Here is a 23,072-nt window from a genome sequence, read left to right on the forward strand (position 1 = left end):
TTTTTTTTAACTCTGTCAGCAACTCAGAGTTCTGCATGCTTCAGAGGAAAATTCTTTTTCAGGTTGAAATCTAAGTTTTTCCATTGCACCTGACTGAACATATAGTTTTTCATACTGTGATCTTTTTTTTCAGAATAGAATATTCTAAAAAATTTAAATGTGCATTTAGATAGATAAATAGCTATGTATGTGCATATTTATTTTAATATATTCATTATTATAATGGGATAAAATATATTTATTCAAAATGTTATTTATGCTACCTAAAGGCAAAAGAAATCCTTATGAGTTAATGTAAATTATTGTACATTACTAATTAATTATGCATGCATCTCCATCCAAAATGATCATATCTCTCCTAATTAATATGACTCTAAAGAAGTGTTAAAGACCAGATGGGTAATTGATTTATTCTATCATGATTACCAAAACCTTTAACCCAGTGGTAGTATAAACTTAATTTTTAAAAAACTATTACCGAAGGCTATTTTTCATAATGATGAGTAAACATAGGCTTAAAGTATAAAATTTACATATATAGAAAAATTGAACATATGATGAATTTCTTCTTAATCCCATCATTTAATAGAAACTATTTCTTAGCAATATGTTTTTCAAGTATTATTCTATGCACAATTTTTCCCTAATGATTTCTATGCTGGTAGGACAGCTACTGAACCACTTTCCATAGTATCTTCTGATTTAACAATTGCTTTTAAGAAAGGATGTAAAGCTCCAACTAGATGAGGTGGTCACATACTAAGCAAACTATCACATTTACTAGGTTTCCTGATGTTGGGAGAAAGTGAGGTATCAGAATCATTGAGACTTATAGAACATTTTAAAATACTATTATTACCTGAATTTTATTATATTAATTCAATAATATTAATTACTGGAATTTTATGGTGTATAAAATATATCTTCCATTCAAATTTACCACAACTGCCACACATACTAGTATACACCTAGGAACTGGAGTTGTTGGTAGATTTATTTTTTTTAATATATTTTCTAAGTTTTAGACCAACTACTTGAGTAAAATAATGTTTTTATTGTAATTGACCCAGGAGATACTGCCCTAGGACAAACTCACTGAATTTATGAAGAAGATTCATTTTGGCAATAATGAATATCAACAAGTAACGCTTGGTGTATACAGAAAACTCCTTGTATTCCTATGATATCATATAGTGTGAATACAAAGGTTAAGAATTGAAGTTCTGAGGGAAAGACACAAGAGAAAAAGACAAAGAAGAAAATACTCAAGTACAACACATGTCATCTACAAACAGCTGTTACAAATATTGAATGGAATAATAAAGCCTAATCTATATTTAAAAATCATTGTCTATGTGGCTCCTGCTCTGCCCCATTCAGCCTTCAGCTACACAGTAAATGAAGTGGCCACGTGACAGACTCTTCTGAAGAACTGGCACTCCGGTTATTTATTTAACAGTTTTACTTATTTATTAGTTTTGCCAGATGAATAAGCATGTTTTCCATATGTTATCTTAATAGTCTTGATGATGCACAGACAACATTATAAAATGTCATGTGTGGCTCAAAAGATTACAGTTTTTCCTCTGCAATTCCTAATGTTGGATAGAAGAATTCATTTATGTGCTAGGGCCATTTTTCCCCTCCCCAATAGCAGTATTGGCTGACTTGGATCTTCCAGGACAATTAATTATTCTGGATAACAGGGGCATCCACCTCCTCCCTGGTCTGCCAGGATTTGCAAGATCTAAAACGTAGTTGGGGGAGTGAAATGGAAATCACAGGGCTGCCTTCAGCATTCATGCAGCTCTCCAAGCTGCAGGCAGTCTTTTCATCTGTCAATGGTCCTTAGGATTAGGGCTTGCCGAGGAACCAGACTCACCCACTTCCTTATTTGTCTCACACAAAATTAGACTTAGGAGGACAGGCCTTGAGAACAAATAGCTAGTTCACTGCAGCATTTTTGTGCTTCTATTAGTACTAGGAAAAATGTCCATATTATCAACATCTAATAGGAGTGAAACTGCAGTGAGTACTTTCATACTTATAAATCCCATTTTTCAAGACGTATTTATTGATAGCTTCCTGGGTAGTAAGCATTATTCTAGGTACTGGAGATATAGCCCTGAACAAGATTTCTCATGGAGCCTTGATTCTAATAGGAGAGGCTCATAAATATGTTAGAAGACAAGAAGTGTTTAGCAAAATGTGTTCAAGAGAATAGCACTGGAATTACAGGGTAAAATCTGCTTGCTTCTGTAGGAAGGTAGGATTCATTAGTTGATCATTTCTTATTGGAATGGTGGTCAAGATTCCAAATTTGAATATCAGATACTCATAAGCATAGCTTTAGTATAAGTATGTCCTATACCATTCATAGTATATAAAAAACTACTCATTGTTTATCCTAAATTCAAATTCAACTAGATATCCTGCATTGTTATTTGCTAAAACTGGCAGCCGTAACTAGGTGGAATCATTTCCGTAGGTAGGCAATCCTAGCCTGAGCATCAGGCCTTCTCTTTCTCTGAAGCTTAAAAATTAATAACAAATCATCTAAGCATTGCTTAAAGAAATGTTAAACAGAACATCAGAGCCATGGGAGGAGGGGATGAAGGGAGGAGGGACTGGAAAAAAGAAGGTGAAGGGACTAGCCAGAGAACATATATGCATGGCCCACGGACACAACAGTGTGGTGATGGCCAGAGGGAGGGACTTGGCATCTGGGAGGAGGTGGGCAAAGAGAGGGAAAGTAGGGGATATCTGTAATAGTGTAAAAAAATATCAGAGCTATTTAATTAATGTTTCCTACAACCTACATATATATGTGAAAGCCATTAATATACTAAAATTGTGTGGTCCTGCCCTGGCCAATGTCACTCAGTTGCTTTGATGTTGTACTGTGCACCAGGAGTTTGCCCCGTTCAATTTCTGGTCAGAGCACATGCCCTGGTTGTGGGCTAGATCCCCAGTCAGGGTTGTGCAGGAGGCAGCTGAGAAATAATTCTCTCTCATAATTGATGCTTTTATCTCTCTCTCCCTCTCTCTCTAAACATCAAAAAAATATTCTAAAAAAATTTGCTGTGGCCCTTTAGTGTTGTGTGAGATAAAGACACAATTATTTTCTTGATGATTAATCTGAGATTACTGAGTCTACCCATACTCAAGAGTCAAAAATTCGCTGGTTTTCAATGGATCTGTAAAAATAGTAAATATCTCTAATAAGAATAAAACTATTTGCTAAATATAAAGTATTAAGATTGAAAACAAAACATTAGTTGAGGAGTGTCTTGAAGAAGCAATTAATTTAGTTGTGGAAAGCTAAATTTAAGATCCTATCCTCCACTCATCAGCATTGTGACCTTGAGGCAATTATTAGTTAATTTAAGCCTCAGTGTGTTTTTTTGTTTGTTTGTGTTTTTTTTGTTTGTTTGTTTGTTTTTGTGTGTGTGTGTGTGTGTGTATTTGTGGGGGGGGGTGAGGAAGATGATAATTAATTCATAAGGTTGTAATAAGTAGAGAATGATTTCAGCTAGAAATAATTTATCACAGTGCCTTGCACATTGCAAGTACTTAATAAATAGTAAATATTATTATTAAAATCCAAACTGTTACAAATTATGTAGTGCCTTGCACATTTTCTTCATTAAACATGTGGTGGTACATCACAGTTATTAGAGAAAAAAATTATGAGGTCCCTTTGAATTGAACTGCTCATCATAAAGGCAAAATATTGTCTACTCAGGCACAAAATACAGCAGTGCCCATTTATTTGCAGTTTCACTTTCCTCCATTTCAGTTACCCACAATCAACTCTGCTCTTAAATTATTAAATTGAAAATTTCAGAAATAAATAATTTGTAACTTTTAGATTGTTCACTGTTGTAAGTAATGTGATGAAAAATCTTATCATTATACTCTGTCCCTCCCGGGCTGTGAATCATGTCTTTGTCCATTATATACATGCTAGGGGCCCGGTACAGGAAGATTTGTGCACGGGGGGGCGGGGGGGAAGGCCCCTCAGCCTGACCTGCACCCTCTCCAACCTGGGAGCCCTCAGGGGAGCCCTCTCCAATCCGGGAGTTTCTGTCTGTCTTTGCAATCATATGAGCAAATTGTCTGAGACCCCCCAACCCAGTTTGGTTTATTGCTCACAGAATAATAGAGGCATTTTTTTTTTTCCTTTGCTTCATTGGTGGAGATTTCTTGGTAGTTTTAGGATATCTTCCCTTTAATTTTTCCTAATCACTCTGATTTTATTTATGTCTCTCACCTTTGCTTTCCCTCCATCCCCCACCGCAACAGCAACTTGCTCCAGGCTCACTTTGTTCTAGTGTCTAGGAGATCCATCTGCCACCAGAACTATGATTCCCAGCATTCCTGGTGCTCCCTGTGCTCTGGGCTTCCACTTCCGGTCCTGGGGCTGCCACTAAAACTACTATTCCCAGAATTCCTGGTGCTCCCCACGCTGGGAGCCACCGAGAGATCAAGTCCCCCCAAGCTGCCGGTTCTCCTGCTTCTGCTCTCCTCCTGGCACCTGTGTATGCAAATTAACCCGCCATATTTGTGAGGGCTGCTAAGTGACTAACGGAGGTAATGAGTACAGCTGGATGTGCTGGACAAAGGGGTAAGTCCCCTCCTGGGAGGGAAGGAGCAAGAGGACAAGATATTTCATCACACTATGCAGAATGGCACACAGTTCAAAATGTGTGAATTGTTCGTTTCTGGAATTCTCCATTTAATATGTTTGGACTACAATTGAGCATGGGTCACTAAAACTGAGAAAAGTGAAACCACATTAAGAGGAACAATGGTTTAGGAAAAAAACATAGTATATATGTATAGGGTTTGGTCCTATCTGAGGTTTTAGGCATTCAGTAAGATAATGGGGTACTCCTGTATAGCATTTACCAAAGTTATTTCTAAATTTCTGTGCTGTTCTAATTAATCATGTCACATAACGAATCTTTCATGCCTATGTATTTGTGTTCTCGTAATACCAATGAATCAATCTCAAAATTTACTTGACAGGACTGATTACAGTCCAAAACCTAACTACCTGCTCACAGGAATACTATGCACATTGCTAGCTACTGTAAAGCAGTAAAATTTTCAAACTAGTGTATAACTAAGTCATAATCAAAATTATGAAAGAAGTTTTCCAGTGACGGTATTGATCATTTGTTCATTTGTGCGACTATTTCATATTTTACTTATTATGTTACTGCTTATTTTACATAATCATCTTTTTCCACAGAAAACATGAATAAAGTGAGTACTAAGTAGACAAAGCAAAGGGAATATAGCACATATTTAAATTGCTTTTTAAAACATCCTGCAATGACGTAAGCATTCAAGTAAAAATTTTCCAAATACATGAATAAATATGTGACAAAATGAAATTTTGTAAGTAAATACAAACATGATTTTTAAAATAAATAAAAATGTTAGGATGAAAGAGCGAACCAATAAATGGAGTGTGCAGAAAAAGAAACTAGCTTCTTTGGGAACATCTCAGTCAGAATTTTTTTTTTCATAATTGTATATTTTTTGATATATTTGTCCTTTAAAACACAAGGTAGATTTAGAAATATATATATATATATATATATATATATATATATATATATATATATATATATATATATATATAACCTGATTACAGTATTTCAGTAAAAACTCTAAGTTAGATGTCTATGTTAATTCTTCTTAAAGAGTTTACATAGTATCATTAGGTTTAAGACTAAATTTTCGTATTTATTGTGTTATTTAGATAAGCTCTTATTGCCTGGGGAAAACATTCTAAAGTCTAAAACTTCAAGGAGACCATACTGATTTTTTTAAATAATTACAAATGCTCACATATTTCCAATCTCAAACATTTCTTCTAAATAAATATTAGAGGAAAATAACCTCCAAATTTACTATTTAAAAAAAAAATTCCTTCCTTTTGCTTTACTGGTAGAGAGAGAGGCAGCAGCACAGTTAACGCTTTGTTCCAGCTGCTTGGAATAAGATGAGTCACATCGTTCACGCAAACCTCCAATTCCCCAAACTAATAGGCTAAGAAAGAGGCAAAGGGAATAGACGGATTTGAACCTCACCCTAAAGGCTAATAGAAGCCAGTTCTGTCAACTGTCCCCCAAGCAAGAGATAACCTGAGCTACACGGAGGCCCAGAAGCAAACCAGGGGGCGCTCTAGGCGTGCCGCCCCATTTGACCTCCACATCCCCATAAGATAAAAATGCAAGTAACAGTCCCTACAATATTTGGGAAATAGATGAATAATATTTGGATTGAAATCAGCATCTGGACTTGTAAGAGGAGGAAAAACTTACTGGGCATGAAGAAAAGGTGAAAGAGGATGATCGCTATGGAACATAACCTGGAATTGTATGTAGCAAAGGAATTAGCTGACAGACCTTCAAGGTCTCCTTTACTTCTCTGCCTTTTCATTCCTTGGAGACCCCAACCTGGTGCGTGTGTGCCGATTTTTAAATGTGTGTCAGCAGTGCTGTGAGTGGGTGATGGACGGTTGAGGGTGAGCACATTGCAGCTAAGGTCAAAGAGGAAGGGGATGCTTAGCCACGGAGAAAAGAATCACCCTATTCCAGGTGCTTATGAAATTCAGTGAGAATGAGAAAGCCCACGCCACCTATCAGGCTTTCTAACAGTGAATCAGAATGAATCAGAATTTCATTTGGAGGCCAAATAAATAAGCAATTGAAACATGTAAGAGAAAACACACACACTCAAAATGAATTCGGAAATTTGATTTCTGTAGCAATAGTATTATATTACAAATAGAATATATCTCTTTTGTTCATTTAAATATATTATACAAAGTTTATATTTTATTTAGTTATTTTCTCTTCATAACAAATTTATTTCATTCAGGTTGCCATTACTATAGCTCAAATATCTACTAGTGTAACATAAATCAGTAATTTATGAATTTTTCTCATGTGGAGATAAACATAATGGAAGACATCAGTGGGTTTTTAGTTTTAAAAACTCCATGAAGCCCTAGCTGGTTTTTCTCAGTAGATAGAGCCTCGGTACTGTGGACTGAAGGGTCCCAGGTTTGATTCTGGTCAAGGGCACAGCCCAGGTGCAGGCTCGATCCCCTGTTGGGACATGCAGGAGGCAGCCATTCAATGATTCTCTTTCATCATTGATGTTTCTATCTCTCTCTCCCTCTCCCTTCCTCTCTGAAATAAATAAAAATATATTTTAAATAAATAAATAAATGAAAATTTATACTTTCTATATGCACTTGGCAGATTATATTGAATAGTTGATCATTTGAGAATTTGTAAGCTGTTTATTCAATACCATCTATCAAAGTCATGCATATTGCCTTTACTCTAATTTTACATTTGAAAACAATGACTAAACATAATTTTTATAAGAACTAAAAAGTAAATAAAAATGTTATCTGAATAGGCAAAAATACATTTCCCTATGTTCATAAAAATCACAGAGGTACATTACTCATGTAAATATCTCACAGGTGTTTTTTTTTCTCATTATACTCAGATTGTCTCTTCGGTTTAGTGACTTAAATTTGATTATATGTGGAAGGACTAGGTGTGAAGTAAGGACAGATAGCATTCCTTTCTCAATAGTAATGCTGGTATTTTTTAAACTGTTGCTATCTGCTATACCTTATTCAGGGTTATTTCCTTATATTATTTATAATACTTCCTTTCTTTTAGACATTTATATTAATATCTGAGAGAGAGAGAGAGAGAGAGAGAGAGAGAGAGAGAGAGAGAGAGAGTGATAGAGCAAGAGAGCGGATGAGAGAAAGAGATTGAGAAAGGGAGAGAAGAGACTGAGATTGAGAGAGAAGAAAAGGCCAGTCAAAACCCCAATTTTCTTTATTTTGAAGTACATAGAGCTCTGCAAATAATAAAGTACCTTCATAGTCCATACTTTTTGAACAATGAATGAACTAAAACACCAAAAAGCCTTCTGATTGTGCTAGCATCATGTAAAATTGATAGTCTCTAAACCGATTTCCTTTCCCTCTTCCTTGCGCTACTTGTCACTTATGTCAAGATTTTACTGCACGTAGAGTACTGGCATTTCTGCCTCAAAACACCTGAGTGTCTTATTTTAAATCGTGATCTTCTACTGCACAATAAGGAGAGACCATGGCGTGTTGCAGTTAGGTATTTTGTAGCTAGCTCTTAAGGAGTTTAAAACAGAACTCAACATCCTCTTCCGAATTAGGGACCCTCTTTAGCTTCATGTAAAAATGTATTTCCCTAATAAAAGGAGCCTTGGAAGGATATTCCAATGAGACAGCACTCTTCCTAGGAGAGGGCAGTACCTTTCCTAAGCCTTGGCCTGTTTTGTGAGGCCCCTCAGTCAAGTTTCAGTCCCCAGATAGAGTTTCACAATTGTCATACTCTATTGAGTCTATTTCTTAAAAAACAAAATATCATGTACTCCCTTCCCTGACTAAAGCAACTTTTTTTTCCATTCATGGAATAATTTAGATGCTGTTCCAGTGTTATTTTATTCTAATGTGAAGGGTTTGTCTTTTGAATGTGCAGGAATGATAAAACACCTGTTTATGGCAAAACACAAAAGCATGAAAAAATCAATGAACCAGTGCCTGCACTTTAGGAAGTTTATGGTTTAATTCTTTCCTTCCAAGAAGCATTTAAATCAAAATCATTATTATGTTATTTTTAACTGCGCTATTGACTTGCAGAGATCAACTGGCAAATTTGTCTAATGTACAGTAAATTGCTATTTGTTTGCAGATCTGACTGTAAGTTAGGTTGTTAGGTTATTTCTAATTACGAAGAAAGAGTTCTCTGGATAATTAGTAGGAGTAAGTCTGTAAAGGATTGACATTCAAGTGAAGATTGGGAGTCTGGAACTTAGAATAGTTTCAGTAATATTACTGACATGTAAATAAATTCACAGCAGTTAAACCTATTTGTAGATATTATTCAAATGTTCTTTTTAGACTAAACTTGTAACATTTTAAACAATTAGAGCTAAATCACACAATTTTTAGAAACCAAGTGTGAGTGTCTATGCAGGTAAAGGGAGATGCAGCGCTACAAAATCATCCGGATGATTTAGGATACACTAGAAAAATCAATGCCTGCCTTTCCTTACCTAGCCAGCAAGAATTGGAATTTAAGGAAAATAGGTCACATGCTTCTATTCTTATATATTTGTTAGGAAGACAGAATTGAAGCCAAGAGTTTGCTTACATAATTGTGTGTTGACTGAATTCTTACAGGAATATTAACATAACTGAAGATTTACTATGAACCCAGAACTATACATTTTAGACTTTTATATTAATATAATATTAGTTTATATTAATAACTTGTGTTAACGTGCAATTTGTGCAAATCTATGAGGTAAGTTGTCTTATGCTCATCCCATGTTCAGATGAGGTCATTGGGCAGAGGAACTGGCCCAAAGTCGCACACTGGCAAATGGAATCGTGATCTTCTACTGCACAATAAGGAGAGACCATGGCGTGTTGCAGTTAGGTATTTTGTAGCTAGCTCTTAAGGAACTGGCCCAAAGTCGCACACTGGGGCATGGTTTGGGCTCAGTCTGTCAAGCTCCACAGCTACTAGCACTACACACATTTCCTCTCAGCATCTTCCTTAAAAGGTCTTAAAAATGTGTTCTGTGTATTCTAGTTGGACATATTTACTAGGATATGCAACACAAGCCTTAAAATATAGAAACACTTCCTCTCTCCATCTCCCTCTCCCCAGTACCTTCTTCCCATGCTGACATAAGTTTCTTTGGAATCCAGGGGTGGGCAAACTTTTTGACTCAAGGGCCACAATGGATTCTTAAACTGGACCGGAGGGCCGGAACAAAAGCATGGATGGAGTGTTTGTGTGAACTAATATAAATTCAAAGTAAACATCATTACATAAAAGGGTACGGTCTTTTTTTTTTTTTTAGTTTTATTCATTTCAAACAGGCCGGATCCGGCCCGCGGGCCGTAGTTTGCCCACGGCTGGGTTAGACCATAAAAATCATAGATTAGATCCTGAAAGAAGGAAAGTGTGTAGAAGTCATTTACATATCAAAAGGATCATTAAACCAAGCATGATGAATCAAAACTTTAACCAGAATTTCTCTCTGTTTACAACTATCAGAAAAAGACAAGTATTAAAAGTCATCATTCCACAATGGAGCAATGCATTTATCCTGTTGAATATAAGCAGAAACTGAACTTGTATTGTTGAAGTGTGATTATGTTCTAATATGGAAATACTATACTAAAAATGGATGCCTTTGCAAAGAAATAATATCTCTACATGAAACAGTGCCACATGACTAACTCTAAAGTAGACTAGTCATGCTCTGAATTTTAATTGTAACTAAATGTATGCAATAGGTAGATTTCCTCATTATACTTAAATTTTACATGAATTTTATATTGAATATTAATTCAACACCATATTTTTAGGGTAGAGATGCCAGTTTTAGAAAAAATAAAATACAGGTTGGCTGCTAAAATTTGAATTTCAGGCACATAGTGAATATTTATTGGGTCTAAGTGTGTCCCAAGTAACATTTGGGACACACTTAGACCAAAGAATTTCACTGTTTATATGAAATTTAAATTTAATTTGCCATCCTGTAGTTTGTCTGGCAACCTTACTTTCAAGTTATTAAAATTTGCATCCATGTATATGTTAATCACACTAATCTGAAAAATTTTCAATCGTCTGTCAGAAATGTCTGTCAATATAGCATTAGGGTAAATTTCAGACATTTTAGACAAACAGCTATGATTTCTTCAAATATTTCAAATTGTTTTAAAAATCTAGATTATTTATTTATTTTCATATATTTAGATGAAATAAAGGATATTAGTGTAATTTTATGATTTATGTCCTTTACAATTTGTAATTTATTTCCATGTTTTCCTTGTGATATGACTTTGGAATAAAGAAACCTTTAATTTTATGCTTCTCAGAGTTACTGAAATCAGTAAGTTCCTTATTTTTAGATATGGCTACTGATTTGTTTATGTATTTATCCATCACTTTTAATACTCTCAATTTATTATTAAGAAAGACATACAAATCATTTTTTTCTCCTCTACAGCAGACTACCCAATCTAGGGTGACATAATGCTATTCTGCTTTAAGGATCCTTAGAAAAATGAATCACATGACAGCATGCAGCTATGGAAATGTGATTCCATGCAGCACACCAATGAAGGCTGACATTACCCTAACTGTACACCAGGAGGCGCATTGTTCCTACAGATACTTCCACTGTATAGTAAACACTATTCATGACCTCTTAAGTTCAATTACAAGAGAATATTACTAACAACTTTAAATATTTATCACAAACAAGTACTCAAAGCAAATTCTTTTGGGGATTAAAGTCATACTTGAAATTTATGATATTTAAAACTTTCCAGCAGAGAAAGCTTGTGTTCCTGTCTGTTTTACAGCCATTTTTAACTACTTTAAGTAATAATATATAAAATCATCTCATTGTAAGTCTCTCAAAAATAAAATGATACAACATAAAGTGCTTTGTTATTAATTAATATGATAACTACTTTAATATCAAAAAGTAAACAAAATTTATTTAAAGTAAAACAATAAAAATAGTGGAAAATAAATATGCTTTATTATTTATTTTTTATTAGCTTTTAACAAATTGGGACATTTTGAAACTGCCCATCAAATATGATAAATATGAAAAAAATAGTCACAAAAAAGAATTTAAAATAACAGCTTTTAGAATTTGAAACAAAGATCTTACTAGAATTTTCTTTCTTTATATGTATAACAACTATTTTACATTTCATAATTTACTAGAAAAATTTTAAAAACTCAATTGAAATATTTTACAAGATAATATTGATACATGATTTGCTTTTTCTGCACCTTTCACTATCTATCAACACTAATAAAAGAGAAAAATGGTAATTGGCGTACGAGCTACCCTTTTCATTGGCTAATCAGGGCTATATGCAAATTAACTGCCAACTAAGATTGGCAGTTAACTGCCAACAAGATGGCAGTTAATTTGCATATGTAGGCACAATGCAGGGAGGCAAAAGGGAAAGCAGGAAGAAGCCCCCTGCCACTGACAGTGATCGGGAAACCCAGGGGGGAGCTAAGAGCGCCTTTTCCGCCCTGGCCAGTGATAGCAGGAAGTAGGGGTGGAGCCAGCGATGGGAGCTGGGCACGGTCGAAGCTGGCAGTCCCGGGAGCTAGGGGTCCCTTGCCTGGGCCTAAAGCGGAGCCCACGATCGCGGGGCTGCTGCAGCTGCGGGTCCCCGCTGCCCTGGTCGGACGCCTCAGCCAGAGGCGTTAGGCCTGGGCAGGGGCGGAGCCTGCAACCGCGGGGAGCTGGGGGTCCCCTGCCCAGGCCTGACACCTCTGCCGGAGGCCTCAGGCCTGGTCAAGGGGCCGATCCGGTGATTGGTGATCGGAGGGTGATGAGGGTCAACTCCTCTGGCCGAGGCATCAGGCCTGGGTGGGGGGCGGAGCCAGGGATTGGGGGGATATGATGGTCCCCTTGCCCAGGCCTGAAGCCTGGGTCAGAGGCGTCAGGCTTGGGCGGGGGTGGAGCAAGCGATCAGAGGGAGATGGGGGTCCCCTGCCCAGGCATTATTCCTGGGCCAGAGGCCTCAGGCCTGGGCGGGGGCCAGAGCCAGTGATTGGGGGGAGATGGGGGTCCCCTGTCCAAGCCTGACACCTCTGGCAGAGGCGTCAGGCCTGAGCAAGGGGCCGATCAGGCGATCGGAGGGTGATGGGGGTCAACGCCTGAGGGCTCCCAGTATGTGAGAGGGGGCAGGTTGGGCTGAGGGACACTCCCCCCCACCCACCCAGTGCATGAATTTCGTGCACCGGGCCCCTAGTTTATAATAATAATAATAATTTTTTAAATGGCATCTAAACTGAGTCTGTATTCTGTGCCCACAGCCCTGTGGTCACAAGGTCAATGAGTTAGGTCAAAGGTTATTTTGAATCCATAGTCTGTGTTCTGAATCACAATTCCACATTGTCTTTACCCTTAAACATGTACACAATTTATAACTCCTTGGAGCTTTCAAATCTCTTTCCAACTCTCCCTTAATTTGAGGTCTCTGCTTTCGTTCTACTCTACCCTCATCTTTTCCTGCACTAAATGTTAATGTTGTCAAATTTTTTCTTGGACTCCTTGTCTCTCTTCATAATTATCACATTTACTCCCAGAAGTTCATCACCTTCTATGTTGTCAGTTTCCAAATTCCAGTTCAGAATCACATTTTCAGTTCCAAGATAACCTTGTATAGCAGCTCAAACTTCAGAATAAAATAAAAAATGTTAATTTAAGCTTTTTCTTCTTATATTCTCTTATTTACTTTATTTAAATGTGTGCTTTTCCAGTAAGGTTCACAAACTAAAATCTTGGAAATACTATCAAGTCCTTCTTTTCCCTTTTCTGCTATATTAGAATTTATCCTATCCTCCCCAGAATTCAAAATCTGGTTTCAACTTATCTCACAAAACCTTTTCATTTATTGCCAGATACTAGCACAGTTTAATATCAACCATTTTTTTTCAGTATCCAGTATTTTTCAGGGACTGGGCCAGATGATTGCTTATATCAAGTAACTGCAGTTTTTAGAACAACATTCTCATAGATAATAATGGCCCCATTTTGGTCACACCAAGTGGTGAGCTGATTATACCTGCATGTGCTACAAAGATATTGAACTATTAACTGCTTGCCTAACTGACCATGATATTTTATAACAGTGGTTCTCAACCTTGGCTGCACATTAGAATCACCTGGGAATCTTTTTAAAATCCTGATTTCTGGGCCTCATCCTCCGGAAATTCTGTTTCTTTGTCTGCCCTGACCTGGAATGGAACCTAAAACATTTTGGTGTATGGGATGAGGCTCCAACCAACTGAGGCAACTGGTCAGGGCCTCAGACCCCTGTGAGATTAGGAATGTAATTGTTTTAAAGTGCTAAGATTGTGGTAATTAGCAACAGAAGATAGGTAAAGGTATAGGTAGATGTATGCTTGCTTTATAATCTAGGTGTTTCCAATTTAGAAAATTAGTGTCCCAATTATGAGGTAAAAATAGTTAAAAATTATAAGTTTTGGATTTAGCTTTGGAAAAGTATTTTTAATAAAGCAAACAATGTCTCATCAGATAAGAAGGTAATCAAGTAGTTTTTTTTAATTGCTGAGTTTTGAAACCTTTTCTTTCCTTGAACTCAAATCACAGTAGGACCAATTACCTCTTCTCTATACCTTTGTCTGAGGAACTCTAGATTTTTTAACTCAGGGGCCACTGTTGATTGCAAAGCTCCCAGGGAAGTCCTGGCTGGCGTGGCTCTATTGGTTGGGCACCTCCCTGTGCACCTAAGGGTTGCTGATTTGGTTCCAGGTCAGGGCACATGACTGAGTTTGGGGCTTGATCCCTGGTAGGTGGTGTGCAGGAAGCAGCCGATCTATGTTTCACTTTCACATCACTGTTGCTCTCTCTCTTCCTCTCCCTTCCTCCCTCTCTAAAAATCAATAAAATTTGTAAAAAATCCCAGTGAACACAACAGATGACAATATGAAACCTCTGAACAATTTTATTTCAATTTGCATAATTAGCTCAACCCAGGATACTTATAAAAATTATAAACATGGTTCACAAAAAGTATTTATTACAATACTGTGCCCTCAAAATCAAGTTCATGTTTAGTTCCCACTATATATTATGGGAAGTGTTATTGTTGTTTTCCCCTGCAGGTTAAGATTAGCACAATTTATTAAGATTGAAATTTGATAGAGTAATTATATTTTTTTCTGGATTTTCCTGGAGATTTTAATTTCATTAACTTTATACTTTTGTCCAAAATTACAACCTATCTCTCATGCCCAAATATTTTAAATTCTCAGTTTTGCTCAGCATATATCTTGTATCTTTAGGACTGTCAGGAATAATTTTTAATATATTTTTTACAATATACATTTTTAATATTTTTCAGCTCTGTGTCAAGTTTGTTACCTCATTACAAAATAAAAGCATAACTTTAAATACATTATTAAAAATTGGAATGTACAGACAATTTAAAAGAAATCAATACTCCAACCTGAAGATAATCACAGTTAACATGATGCATTCCTTTCTAGTTTTTGTTCATTTGTCATTATTTTGATAAAACACTTTCAGTTTCTTTGATTACCTTTCCTGGTGTTTGTGAAATATTGATTTATTCATTTAGTCAACAAACACACATTTCTGGCCGACCACATGCTAGGTACTCTCATGCATGGAGAACAGAAGTAAGCAAATAGTCCTCAGATTAATGAGAGAGACAACTACTAATCAGATAATCATAAAGATTTCCTTTGAGGAAAAGATATAAGGGGCATGATAAGGACAATCGTTCCACTGAAAAGAGCACTAAATAAGAGTCAGCAGGTATGAGCTTTATTCTTGACCCACAAACTGTATAACTATGTGCAAAGCTCTTCCATTTTTATGCTTCTGTATAAAATAATTCTACTACAGTCTAAATTTTCATTAATCCAATACCAGAAAAAACCCAGAAAACTAGTTCTCTAACAAGTTAATATTACTAGCAAATGTTCAACCAACTCATCTTTTAACTATCCAGTTGCTCAAATTTCCTCTTAAAAGTATGATTAGTAGCGCAGAATTTAAAAATCAATGACAGGGATGATGGCATTGAGCTATAACATGTGTACATTGAAGGTAGTTTCTCTGAACAGTCAGAGCAAAAGCTGTGGAGACAGGCACTCCGGAAGTCACATTCTGCCTCAGATAGTTAAGTAGTTTGAGATAAATACATTTTCTGGAATTCAGTTTCTTTATAACACTAACTTACAATATTGGTGTGAGATCATGAACAATATATCTAAACATTGAGTAGCCTTCCTGACCCATCAGTAGACCTCAAATACTACTCATAAATATCATCAGGTTTTAAAACAATCCTTACTGAGAACTTTACCAAGTGATTCACACACAGCCCAGGTAGAATCAGAAGCAAGTGGCAGACAGGCCTCTAAGAAAGGAAATACAATCTGAAATTTCACACATGCTTAAACAGGAGAAAATACTTTAATATAAACATTTAAAAGAAACACCGGGTATAAAAATGACCCTATTCATGATTCCCAATAGGACAAGATTAAGACTTAATTCTGAATTAGTGGCAATAAGCTGTTCCTGATCTGATGTTTTTGTTTGCTTTCCACTTAGTAAAACTCTTTCATAAGTCTAGTTATATTTGTTAAAAATAACAACTATCAATTGAAAATCCCTTACTGTTTTCTCAGAATTAATGGTTTTATTGAATTTTTCATGTAGTACATGATCATGTTAGTGAGTTCACTTCTTAAGGAAATATGATTTACCTTGATAATTATTTTTTTAGAAACATCATATTTGAAAAAATAGGATTCATGCAGATGCAATACCTAATAACTCTACAGCTAAAACAGATATGTAATTTATACATATATATTACGATTGCTATACAATTATGGCTCTGCAAGAATTATCAGATCACAGGCAGAAAAGTCCATTGAAGACAAAGGAAACATTTTAAATCTAAATCGGAAGACTATTACTATTGATTATTGCTTCAGTTATACCATATCTCACTTCACAAATTTCTCAGACTTAATTACAAAATCTGAATGAAGAATTTTAAGGTAATATGTATCTATCTATCTATCTATCTATCTATCTATCTATCTATCTATCTATAAATATATATATGAAAGCCTAAACGACTGTTTGACCAGTAGCTATGACATGCACTGACCACCAGGGGCAGACACTCAATGCACCGGCATGGAAACATGGAACAGACTGATGAATCTCAGAGGGAAGGGGGAGGGAGGGTGGGAAAGAGATTAACCAAAAATCTTATATGCATTCTAGAGGCCCAGTGCTTGGATTTGTGCACTGGTGGGGTCCTGCAGCCTGGCCTGCATGGATCAGACTAAAACTGGCTTTCTAATATCCCTCAAGGGGTCCTGGATTGAGAGAGGGTGCAGGCCAGGCTGAGGGACCCCACTGGTGCACAAATCCGTGCACCAGGCCTCTAGTATCATAATACTATCTTAACATGAATTGCCATTTTGTTATGAATCTTAATACTAGTAGATCTAGGCTATTCTAATTAATTCTGTTCTAGACATTTACAAAGGAGGTTAAAATTTTTAGTCCCATTAAATGTCAAAAATCTAGTCCCCAGGGGCCCTTAGGGCTCCTCCTTTCTCTTTCTCCACCAAGGAGCACTGCTCTGGTTCAGTACATTCTATTGACCAGGACTCTCCTGGGTGAAGCCACTGTGTTGAGATTAATGTTGGAGTGTGCAAGGGTGTTTCATCCCTTGGGTCCCTTTTTCCATGTGACTAGATTGGTAAAAACTCTGGAGAATTCCTGAAGCAGACTTTAATTGATTTATTTATTAATTTTTTGGCTTTAGAATCTCTTCTATCTTCTCTCATTTGGAAGCTTGCCCAGTGTTATTGCCCAGGTCTAAGTCACTGGGTGAGTGGCTATACATATTGGCTAAAATTCTAGCTCAGGGCAGTTTAGGTTAATCAGACTTGGGCTTAAAATGGTGTCTTTCTATCTTTGTTTTGGCTGATGCCCAAATATAAGAGGAGCCAACCACTCCCCATGCAGAAGAGGTAGACAAAAACCAGTTTTGAGACCCTTAGTCTTATGGCAATGAGAGATTTCTTAAAATTGGGAAGGTAGAAGTTGGAGACTAGAAAATCAGTTCAGGAAGAGCTTTCCTACCAAATCTGACCTCATCACACAAGCCCGGAAAAGGTTAATTCAATAAACCACTTAGATTTAATGGTGCTTAGACTAATCAAAACCAGGAAATCTAAGGGGAATAGTTGGCCAGTTCTGTCAAATGCTGTGTGATCAAAAGTTACCTCTGAGAATGGCCTGTTATTTCTGGTTATATGAAGTCAAAAGATGCGTTTATGTTTTTGTCATGAGACCATGACATAGGATCTGAGAACCAGAGCTGGTATGGACTTTACTTAAATCTTCCTGAAAGATTGGCTAGAGTAGAGAGAAACCTCAAGAAAAAAAAAAAAAAGATGCACACGTAACTCCACACACCAATGAGAAGAGAAAGGTGTATTAGAGAAACTTGTAGCGATGGGGCAGAGCTTGGGAAGGGGTATATGTACAAAAGGTCCTACACCACCATCCTGGAAACAGTCTGTTTAAAAATCATAGAACTCAGAGAACACTAGTACACTATTCCTGGATTACCGTGACAGGACTAGTTAAGAAAGTGCTTTTGTGGTTTTTACCTCCTCTCAGTATTTCTACTGCAATCACAGAATTAATAATTATTAAATTGTACTTTTAATTTTTAAATAAAAGCAAACAAGTCAGTGATTTTTTTTTATAATAACATGACTGAAAATTATCTAACACTCCAAAATCTCCTGCAAAGGCCACAGCGGAGCCCTCACAGGGCTTACTTTGAATGGGCAATGATCTCAGGTGGGTGTGGGGCTGTGGAGAATAAAAGTTCTGCCAGGTACATTCCATTCATTCCACTAGTTCATTGTGCTGGTTAAAAGCCAATCCTCCAAAACTCAAGCAGAAAAAAGTAAACCCCCCAAATCATTATCACTAGCCTTCATGCTTGTTTCAAATCACTATTATACATTTTTTGTAAGTCTTTATTGGAAAACAGGATTCCTCAGGACAATTTTTCTTATTATTCTTTAATACTAGGTCCTACTTAATTGTATTTTATCATTAAAATGTTAAACATGGCATTTAACATTTTTGACATCAAAATGTCTGCCAACCAATGACTTTTGAAATTATAGTTGTTGTTTTTTTCTTTTTCAATGGCTTACAAAACAAAAGTGAAGCATACAACTTAACAGGCAATTGTAGTGGAAGCCCTAACGTGACTTTTTTTTTTTTTCTGTAATCAGAGTGCCGACTTAATTAAGCTTTGATTGCTGAGGCGCCCACTTCAAAGATGTCTGTCTCCAATAAACACATTGCCAGCCACATGACAAAAAAAAAAAAAAAAAAAAAAAAAAAAAAAAGCCCCTTCGTCCCCTCCGCCCCAACAACAACCTAGGCTTGTTTGTTTTCAAGGTCCTGGCTGATTTCAATCACTGACCATTTGGGCTACTTGCTTGTTTACCCTTCCCCTAGGGCCCTACCTTCCACCCCAATAAAAACACAACCCCAGGACCATCTGCTCACTCTCTCCTCCCACAACCTCTCCTTGTGTGGCCCCAGGGGTGCTGGTCTCATAAGTAATAAACCTGTATTTTTTCAAAGTTTCCTGATGGTTATTGCTGAGGGGCTTCTTGCAATCTTAATTAGAACCACCCTGCCGGTGCAGCCACAACATTGGTTATTGATAGGCTAAGAGCAATACAAAACACCAATATATATCAAGCACATTACACTTGATATACTTCAAGAAAGACAACAACAAAACCAGGAAAAGGAAAAAAAGCAACCAAATGTTCATTTCCTTGCTCCCCAGAATGACTGTTTCAAGCTCAAGCGCACCGTCGGAAATCAGAGCAATGCCAAGCGGCGGAAGCTGGAAAAGACTCACCAGAGTTGGGGTCAGAGTTGCCGTCTGCTTCGGTCCTCTTGTCCGGAGAGGCCTGGTCGTAGAATTCGTCCTGTGGCTGAACCAGAGGAAGAGGGTGTGAGATCAGGGTTCCACTACCCACCGGCTCGTGGTCTCCTAGACCACTGTCACTGCAGCTTTCCTGGGAGCCATCGGGCAGGTGAAACGTAACGCGGCGCTGCGACTACAAAGAAGACCACAGGACACGCCGATTAACACTCCTCCCCATAAGACACGCGCCGCGGAACACACATCAAAACAGCTTTCAGTTAGCAATACAGTGTAAAAGCAACGTAAACTTACATAAGTAAATGAAGCTAGGCACAGACATTTATTATTTGCCATTTGCTATGTAACGTCCAACTTAAATACGAGGAAGAGTTTTAATCCCATGTAATTTAAGAACAAAAACTAATGGTAAACTGTTGAAAGTGTAGCAAGAATGGCAAAAAAGAATATCTAGACTAGTTATCAAAGTTGTAGAAAATTTTTGAAGAAGGAGGAATGTGCAAACATATAATGCGGCATTTCATTTCGTTTGAATGAACACAAATTGTGTTCACTTAACTATTTTTTAGGTCGTTTTTGCAATGAAATTACGATCCCCCACTGGCCTAGATAGTCTACCAGTCATTTCAGTCATCTGCTCTAGAATAGCCCAGGTGAAAGATATTTGGAATATTATTTTGGCATCTATTTGCACAACGTGACTATCAGAAGTGACCTAAAATATGTATATGGGTACTTCCACACATGTTACTGTTTTAATTAAATAAAGTTGTGTATTTCAGCACATATTGCTGCTTATTTCTCTTGGTAAATATTATTTTAGCTGCCTGGCCAGTGTTGCTCAGTAGTTGAGTGTCGACCAATGAATTAGGAGGTCACGGTTGGATTCCTAGTCAGGGCAAGTCCCCAGGTTGTGGGCTCAACCCCATTAGGGCGTGTGCAGGATGCAGCTCATCAATGATTCTCCCTCATCATTGATGTTTCTATCCCTCTTTTCCTCTTCCTTCCTCCCTCTGAAATCAAAAATATTCTTTTAGCGGATATAATCCATGAGATCTGGGAATATTTAAAGCTGAATGGAATAAAGATTTATGACTTAAATATAATTATATAAATGGTAGTAAATGTGTTCTATATTTTGATTGCACCTAATTTTTTAAAATATATTTTATTGATTTTTACACAGAGAAAGGGAGAGGGATAGAGAGTTAGAAACATCAATGAGAGAGAAACATTGATGAGCTGCCTCCTGCACACCCCCCAATGGGGATGTGCCCGCAACCAAGGTGCATGCCCTTGACCTGAATCGAACCTGGGACCCTTCAGCCTGCAGGCCGACGCTCCATCCACTGAGCCAAACCGGCCAGGCTGATTGCACCTAATTTTAATTATACTTTAATAGCCCAAAGATCTTTCAATATCATGTCACATGTGACCACTTTTACTCAGATTCAATAACATTATGAATATATAAATAAAATATGTAACATATAATAAATATATAATGTATAATGCAATCATCTTCCAATACCTAAAATTTGTGTTTTGCAAGAGACAATTTATAGATTGTATCAATTTTTAAAAATGCAGTTAAGAAACAAAATGTTATAAATAGATAAGCTGCTACTCTATAAATTCATCTTTATAGACTGACAATCGAACATAGCCATTTTCCTGAGAGTCACAGGTTCAAATCCAGCTCAATCATAAGGGAACAGAGCTGATACCACTTTACTGCTGTTCAATGACCTGTGCAAAATGATTTGATAGTTCATTACATTTTTACTAAACTGATGCCACATCACATAAACTATAATCATAAATGGTAGTAACTGAGTCTATTGTAGCACATTTCATCTTCATGCACAACTCTCAGTGCTACCATTCCCCTTTCAGTAGGTTTTGAAATGTGCCTAGGTAAGAGTTATCCAATAAGCCAAGCCTGAATATTGATATCTGAAATATATTTCTTTTTTATAAGAAAGGCTGTGCTACCACTTATCTATTATCGTATTTTGTCTCTCTTGTGAAATTAACCCTTTAGGGAAAATCAATAATACAAGTATTCTTTGTTTCTGTTTCAATACACTCTTAATTCATCAGCATCCTTTTGTCATAAACACAGCATTAAGAACAATGACCACGCTGCCCTTTATACATGACTAGCAAACAGTTTTTAAAGTGACTGCCCTAATCTAAAGCCCATAATTTTGGTGATTAAAATATCTTTGGTGTTAACTGTGGAGGAATATCTCTTAGTTTTTGGTCAGGTGAGTGGAAAAGAAGTCAAACAAAAGATAAAGGCAATGGAACAGATGATTCTGCAATCTCGATAAAGCATTCCCAGAAGTCTCCCAAGCTATGAACAAGTATGTTCCATGACAGCAGGAAAAGGGGAAATTGGTATCTGTGATATTCTTCCAAACATCACTATTGTTGCTTGAAATACAGTATTTTTTTCCTCCTAAAATAATACCCACATCCACAGCACCAGTGATGCCTGAATCTGGCAGTTCTTACAGACAGTCATTTAAACCCTTACTTGAGCATCTACGAAGTGCTCAGTCCTGTGATTACACTAAGAATAGAAGATAAAATATTTTAAATATAACTTTTTAAAGTATAACAACAGATTTCATCTCACATGTACTCCACTACATTTCTATACCACTTTATTAGTGCGAATTAATTATTATTTTAGTATAATTTAATTGAGATACTATAAATTAGACTGATACAATGGTGATACCACGGTAGCTTATGAAAATACCTCCTAATTAATTTGACTTCCTAATTAATTTAAAGATGTTTAAATCTTAACTGGCAAACTTGTGCACAACTTATCAGTGTAATGGGAGGTGGGGGCGATGATACCTATGGACTAAGAATTGGAACACACCTATCATGGTACTAAGAAAACTCAGCAAGCAAATCAGTCTTTAGTTTTTATCATCATAATGATTGATGCAAGTAGACAAATGTCCAACATATCAAGGTAGATGTAAGGAGAAGATTTGAATAAATTGAAATGCAGAAGAATGAGGTACAGAAGGGTTAGAAACAGGAGTTGCGGGTGTCACCAACGACTCAACAGTACTTATTCAGGTTTTGCCAAATAAGACCAGCTGAAAATCCAGAACCCAACCTCCTGGATGGAAGCGCTTCCTCTACAGAGACTGGCTTGGGGCAAGGTACTTTACATCTTTGAACAAGTTCCCAGCTTTGCGAAATGGCCAAATAGTACCTTTGCCAGAGGACTACTCTGAGGCTCAAATGAAATAAGTGTTTCTAGTATATAATACTTGACACATAGTAGATACTCAATAAAAGGCAGCTATAATTATTGAAATGTATAGCTACATATTATCTGTTAACCTCTGTTTCTATCAATATTTAGCTAGTTTTAAAGATGTGATTC

General features: G+C 36.7%; 1 protein-coding gene across 3 annotated transcripts in view; it reads right to left on the reverse strand.

The window, feature by feature from the left end:
* The window catches only part of PCDH9 (protocadherin 9), a 963,854-nt gene that overhangs the window by 323,766 nt on the left and 617,016 nt on the right, over positions 1 to 23,072 (reverse strand). For 2 of the 3 annotated variants that reach the window (XM_059684807.1, XM_059684806.1), the window contains one exon: positions 19,628 to 19,829. In XM_059684807.1, the coding sequence (XP_059540790.1) occupies positions 19,628 to 19,829 (202 nt within the window). The remainder of the gene's footprint in view (positions 1 to 19,627; positions 19,830 to 23,072) is intronic. The other variant, XM_059684808.1, reaches the window with a different exon arrangement.

The sequence above is a fragment of the Myotis daubentonii genome, chromosome 2, assembly GCF_963259705.1.
Source record: "Myotis daubentonii chromosome 2, mMyoDau2.1, whole genome shotgun sequence".
In the NCBI taxonomy this organism is placed as follows: domain Eukaryota; kingdom Metazoa; phylum Chordata; class Mammalia; order Chiroptera; family Vespertilionidae; genus Myotis; species Myotis daubentonii.